The sequence below is a fragment of the Galeopterus variegatus genome, unplaced genomic scaffold, assembly GCF_000696425.1.
Source record: "Galeopterus variegatus unplaced genomic scaffold, G_variegatus-3.0.2 Scaffold22797, whole genome shotgun sequence".
In the NCBI taxonomy this organism is placed as follows: domain Eukaryota; kingdom Metazoa; phylum Chordata; class Mammalia; order Dermoptera; family Cynocephalidae; genus Galeopterus; species Galeopterus variegatus.
Genome location: NW_007748908.1, coordinates 1 through 6,791, shown reverse-complemented (window position 1 = coordinate 6,791; position 6,791 = coordinate 1). Strand labels below are relative to the sequence as shown.

Sequence of the window (6,791 nt, the reverse complement as noted above, 5' to 3'; positions counted from 1 at the left end):
GTTGAGCAAGGTGCAGGGACACACAACAGTAAGCAGGCAAGCAGAATTCCCACCCAAGCCTGGACCGCAGCAGCTCCAGCTTTGAGCCATCACAGCCCACTCCTCCTCTGCTGCATTTGATAGAGGGAAAGAAAGAGGAGCCAATGCCTTTGCATGTGCCCGAGTGATCCCTCAGGCCCAGGTCACACTTGCAGTTGATTTTTAAAAGCAAACAAATAAATACAGTTGACTCTCACTATTTGAGGTAGTTTCATTCTATAAAGGTACCATGACCACTGAATTACCCAACAGTGAACCATTGCTCCTGGAGAAATACAGAGTTAGGTACTGCAAGCCTCTGGTGACATTTTCCACCACTGATCAATATATAACCTTGTTTTATGTGTGTTTCTGTTAAAGCTTATTTAACACATTTTGTTGATCTATAACACTGAATTATAACTGATGCCTGAATGAAGTTTATCAAATACACACATTTTCTCCATAAGGTAAATATAGCCTTCTTGTGCTTAGAAACACTAGATAGCACTTCAACCCTATGCTTGGGGACCATTTTACATGGGAAAAAAAGGTAGGGGAGGCACAAAAATGCAAAAAAGAAACAAAAAACATGGCACTAAATAAACCATGAAAAGGTACACCCTGGCCCCTGTACTCTACATTCCTGATCAAACTTAGCAAGGTGAGAAGAAAAAGGACAGAAGACAAAAAATTTCCCTCATATAGTTGACCTTTCCCTATCATCTGCAATCCTAACATCTCAATATCCATTCACTTGTTCATTGAACCTCATTGAATTCATACTGTTATACTATCAATACACAATCATGTCAACCTCTTTTGGTTTCCGAAGTCCTTTCATTACAACAAAACAAAACAAAGCATCCTAAACCAATGGTTCTCAGCCAGGGGTAATTTTGCCCTCTCAAGGGACATTTGGAAACGTGTGGAGACATTTTCAGTTGTCACTGCTGGGGGATGTGACTAGCATCTAGTGATGCTGATAAGCATCCTACAATTCACAGAACACCCCCCCCCCACACACACACACCTCTAATAACAGAGCCAATAGTACTCAAGTTGGGAAATCCTACTCTAAACCACAGCTGTTCTCATCTGATAATAAGTCAATGTCATGGAAAAAATAGGAGAAAAATGTTCTAGAACAGGGTTTTCTAACAGAAGTTTCTGTGAGAATGGAAATGTTCTGTGCTGTCTAATACAGGAGAGGCCATGAGTTACATGTGGCTATTGAGCACCTGAAATGCAGCTGGTGTGATTGACAAACTGAATTTTTAATTTTAATTAATTTAAATTAATTTTAAATAGCCATATGGGTTAGTGGCTGCCATATTGGATACTGCAATTCTCGAATACAGCTAACTAAAGAGAAACAATAACTAAATGCAAAGTATGAAACTTGATTGGAACCTGGATGGAAAAATAATATCTTCAGAATAATGAAAATTGACCAGCAGTAGACATTAGGGAATTGTGTTAATTTTTTTGGTGTGGTAACTTTAATGTCCTCATTTAGAAGCACATGAAGTGGTAAAGGGTGAGATGTCACATTCAATGTGTGTGAGATTGAAGGAGACAAAAAAAACCATGACAACTATATTCAACTGGAATTCTGGATTGGATTCTGGAATAGATAAAGGACATTAGTGGAACACCTGGTGAAATCTGAATAAAGTCTGTAGTTTAGTTAATAGGATCCAATGCTAATTTCTCAGATGTAATAATTATACTATGATTTTTTAAGATGTTTACACATTAGGGGGAAGTTGGGTTGACATTAAGGGATATGGGAACTCTCTGTACTATTTTTGCAACTCTTCTAAAAGTCTAAAATTAGCTCAAAATAAAAAGTTTAAAAAAAAAAATTTATCCTAAGAGTGAGAGGAAGTTGTCAGGAAAAGCCCAAAATTATTTACATGGTTGATAATGCTGTCTACAATCTGTGCTCTGCTACTTCTGTGGCACATTTTCTCCTCTTACTTTCCAGACACATGGGACTCCAATTGCCACAGTCCCTTTGCACGTGATGAACACGCTCCCCTCTTGTGGAGACAATCACTTCCTCATGAAACCTCTCATTCCTAGTCCCCAAGCCCAGATTAAGTTCTCTTGCTGCAAATCCCATAGTGCTCTTGACTTTCTCTTTTGTTACACACGTCACCCTTATTACTATTTACTTACTTGGCTGATGATTATGTTTTCCCTACAAGACAGTAAGCCAGCTCCATAAGGGCAGGACCCTGTTTGTAAAATTCACCACTGTACCAACAGTGCAGACATATCTCCACATCTGAATAAACTTAGGGAAGTACTTAAAAAATTGGTGGAACCATAGTCATGTTTCTGTAGTTTCTGACTCAGGCATTCAATATTTACCGAGGCACCAGGATACAGTGGTTAACCAATCACATGGTTCCCTGCTAGACTAACTGGGGAAATGAGTCATTTAAAGAGAATTAGATACAACTGCAATGTTTGTCGGGCATTATCATCTAATGTGGTAGAGGAAGCCCAGATAGACTTCTGCTTTCTATTTTTCTCTCTCGAAGTGGAGCTCCTCAAAGTCTCTTTCCTTCAAAGACTGCCTATCAAAGGCCAAGGAAACTCTTTCCACCATATCTCTCTTCCTTCCACAGTCACTTCTACAGACACTGTTGGGGCAGAAAGTGATACCCCAAAGTGAAGGCCTCAGAAGCAGCCTCAATAGCAAAGTTTTTCTTTGACCTCCTCCTGCCCTCCTGTCTCTTAGCCTCATTCTCCCTTGAGGCAAGCCACAGAAACTAGAATCCCTCTTCCCCAAGGTGGGTCACAGAAACCACAACCCCCTTTTCCCAGAGCTAACCATAGACTAAAATTATACTCTAGTATTCCCACTGCCTTTCTGTCTTGGAGCCATCCATAAAGAAATTCTCTGGCCTACCTTGTCTTGTTGTAGGTTGTAAGACCCCTCATTTCAGGAGGGGTCCTGCCCTCTACCCAAAAGGAAGAAACTACACAGAGAGGCCGAGAAGAATCTGGACAGGCCTCACTGGGTTTCTCCCCTCAGTCTATTAGCTCTGGATCATACTTTTTTATCCAGTTACATTTCAACACAACTGTCCCTGCTTCACAGAACCTAACTGTGAAAATGAGAGATTTTCCCAGTATCTTTGGGTCTTCATTCTGAAGGCTCCCATGTCATGTAAAACTATAATCAGATAAATTTGTTATGCCTTTTCTCCTATTAACCTACATTTTGTCAGGTGATTTTCAGCAAACCTTCAGGGGGCGAAGGGGAACTATTCTCATGGCCCTTATAACACCCTGACAGCAGAATAAACAATTCTCAGTTTCAAGTGGGCGACTTGCACTACTCACTGGGGAAAGCCTGGTTTTCCAGGCCTCAGATGGCCTAGAAATGATCCCTTCAAGCCACTTCCTCAAATTCTCTCAGAAGTCTGGCCAGCTCCTTGATACGCCATTCATTCACTAAACTGGTATCTTTTGAGGACCAACTATGTGCCAGGAATAAAGTAGTGAATACAACAGACAACATATCTGCCCCCATAGAACTTGCAATCTAATGAGGGAGACAGATAATAATAAGATAAATCAGTAAAATATCAAAGAGTATTTTAGGAAGAACAAGCTAAGAATAAAAAATAAGAAGCATGGGTAATATCAAGCATACATGTATAAGTTTGTGGCCAGGAGTGTGGTGAGGTGAGCATTTTGGATAGGGCAGCCAGGGAAGACCTCGTGACTTTTGAGTGAAGATGTGAAGAAGTAAGAGAACCAGCCCTGGGGATGTCTGCAGGGAGGGCTCTGGGGAAGGAAAAGCCACAGATGCAAACCCCGAGTCACCCCTCACCTGAAGGTAAGCCTGGCATCTTCAAGGGCCAGCAGGGAGGCCATGTGGCTGGAACTGAGTATGCAAAGGGGAGAGAACTAGGAGGCTGGTCCTCCTAGCTCTTGCTTGGTCACATAGCCTCATAGGTCACAATGCCCTCTTGATGAAGGAGAGGGCAACTTCCACAAAGCTCTTACGACAACTTCTCAAAGGCGTCTCTTACAAAAACGACGCGCTGCCCAATATTGTCATTCTTCACCCTGTCATCCCATAATAAGCAGCCAATCCATTATCCATACTTACTAGGCTCTATTGGAGTTCCACAGCCAGCGCAGAAAAAATTCTGGGCTGCCACCACGATCTCTCTCCTGAGTACAGAAAATAATAATGATTATGTTTCAGAGAAGATCAATGGAACGCTTTTCACTGATCGGAAAAGAAATTGACATCAGGATACTTTTCTGGCGTGGGGTCTTAATTTTTTCACGTTTTTTAATTTGGGAAAGAAATACATTTGTTCAATACAGTTTTCTAGTTGAAATCTTTGGTTCTTTTAAAGCTAGAATGCTTTAAAGGTCTCTGTTAAAACCAAAGCAAACGTCAGTGTCACAAATAACTACTCCACCAAGGGGTCTTTAGAGACTTCTTACTGCCTCCACATGAGATTCTATCTCCAGAAAGATAGAATCACTAGAGACACATTGTACATGGAGGACTGTTCAGGCAGACCAGATGCCAAAAGATGTTGTGCTTGCGAAATTCACATACGGGGCCAAGGAAATTCAGATGAATAAGAGGTAACGGAAAACAAAGCTATCAAATGTTTGTGGTGAGAGATATTCCACTGAAGCATTAACTATCCAACTGCTTGTGCCATGAGTTTACATGTCTTTTGGAAACAGAAGAAAGTTGTAAAATTAGTTCAGAATCAGCAAAAATGGCCAAGGTAAAAATATGCTGAATCCCTGCTCATGTGTCTTAGCACGGGGAAACCCTAGAGAAAAGACAGCCTATGCTTAGGCAAGTGACCCCTCACAAAACCTAGAGATGGAGCTCTTCTGCCCAAGCAGCCCCAGAGACCTTTTTGGCATTCTCTTGAAAGAAACAGACAAAGAAAGATATAGTCTATGAGATACCTGCATGGGGCACAGTCAGCAACCCTCGCCAGTCCCTTCCTAACTCTTGGCACACTGAATTAATTACAAACCAAGAGGAATGAAAAAATTGTTTAGTTATGCGTCATTTAACCATGGAGATAGATTCTGAGAAATGCATTGTTAGCTGACATTGTGCAAACATCGTAGAGGGTACTTACACAAACCTAGATGGTACAGCCTACTACACACCTAGGCTGTATGATGTAACCTACTGCTCCAAGGCTACAAACCTGTACAGCATGTTACTGTACTGAATACTGTAGGCGTTTGAAACATAAGCATGTGAGTATTGGGTTGCACTATGACGTCATAACATCTATGACGAATTGCTAGGCCATAAGAATTTTTCATCTCCATCATAGTCTTATGAGTCCACTGTCATATATGCGGTCTCTTGTTGACCTAAACATTATTATGCAGTACATGACCATACTCGCTTAAAATTTTTTGTGTATACTCTGTCATATACTTTCAGAATAAATTACAATTTCCCTACCACTTTAAAAAATATATATATATATACACACACACACACATATATATGGCTTTTTTTTTTGCATCAGTTGTTTTTATCTTTTAGGAATTTTGTTACTTATCAGAGAACAAAGATGTTTTTATTTACATTCTATTATATTTCTTAATTATAGGAGATCTCTTCAGGATTAAATTTTCCTCTTTTTAAAATTTATTCATTCTGGGCTGGTCTGTGGCTCACTTGAGAGAGTGCCGTGCTGATAACAACAAGGCCACGGGTTCAGATTCCTATATAGGGATGGCCGGTTAGCTCACTTTGGGAGAGCGTGGTGCTGACAACACCAAGTCAAGGGTTAAGATCCCCTTACCTGTCATCATTTAAAAAAAAAAAAGAAAATTTATTCATTCATTTTTACTTCACACTGAGTGCACTAGAAAATAGAGTGGTCCTGTCTTTTTAAATTATTGTATATGATTTTTAAGTTTTAATCCTAGCAACTTAAAAAAATCCCCTTTAAGGTTATTTTCAGCTGCTACGTGATATTCATAATTAGGAATGCATAGTTAAATTCTCCACTTACAGAGCTCTCAAAAGCCCATGACAAACAAGGTGCCAAGAAAGCTAAGCCAGAAAAATACACCCAACTTCCTTTTCCTAAAACAAAATTTCCTGTGTCTCTCTGCGTATTACTTTTTTCCTTCACCTACTTCCATAAAGAGTCAGGTGGGACCTGTCACACTTGTTTTAAATGCCTTGGAGGCCCAAGCAGCAGCCCGTACTTACTTGAGTGGTGGATGAATGTTAAATATGATTTGAAATCTAGGGGGCGCCCAGTCTTCAGTTCCTCGGATCCTAGACTTAAATTTAATTTCCTGTACTATGTCCATGCTAGATTCAAAGTCTCTTCGGACACGTTCTTCATCTACAACCTGCATAATACATAAAAGGATTTAGAAACAACTTAAATAAGCATACTTTAAGAATTTAAATAAAAATAACATTTGAATGTGTTTCCAACATTAAAACTTACCATGAAACTGCTTTCAACTGGACTAAATGACATGTTTAAGAGTCCTCCATGCCTCTAAAGCCAGCAGTGGAAAAATTGCTTCAACTACCACCCAGCTGAGAGCACTTTTCTAAGTATTTTTAGTTTATTTCTTTCCACTTTGAACTTACTGAAAGTAGGTCATTTTGACCTGGAATACTTTTATGAATAGCAGAAGCCTCACTCTCCTTAGTCAACAGACTTACAGATGCTGCCAGTGCAACCCTGTTGTCTTCAGTCTAACCCAGAAACAGCTCCATG

The 6,791-nt window shown here is 40.1% G+C and overlaps 1 protein-coding gene across 1 annotated transcript in view; it reads right to left on the bottom strand.

Annotated features, from left to right (window-relative positions):
- LOC103583418 (uncharacterized protein KIAA0226-like) overlaps positions 1-6,545 on the bottom strand; it is a gene marked incomplete at its 3' end in the record, with an annotated part of 9,299 nt that extends 2,754 nt beyond the window's left edge. Inside the window, exons 1-3 of the mRNA XM_008564734.1 lie at positions 6,513-6,545; positions 6,266-6,411; positions 4,154-4,218 (exon numbers count right to left, since the gene is read on the bottom strand). Of these exons, the coding sequence (XP_008562956.1) occupies positions 4,154-4,218; positions 6,266-6,411; positions 6,513-6,545 (244 nt within the window). The remainder of the gene's footprint in view (positions 1-4,153; positions 4,219-6,265; positions 6,412-6,512) is intronic.
- Between the last annotated feature and the right edge of the window lie 246 nt (positions 6,546-6,791).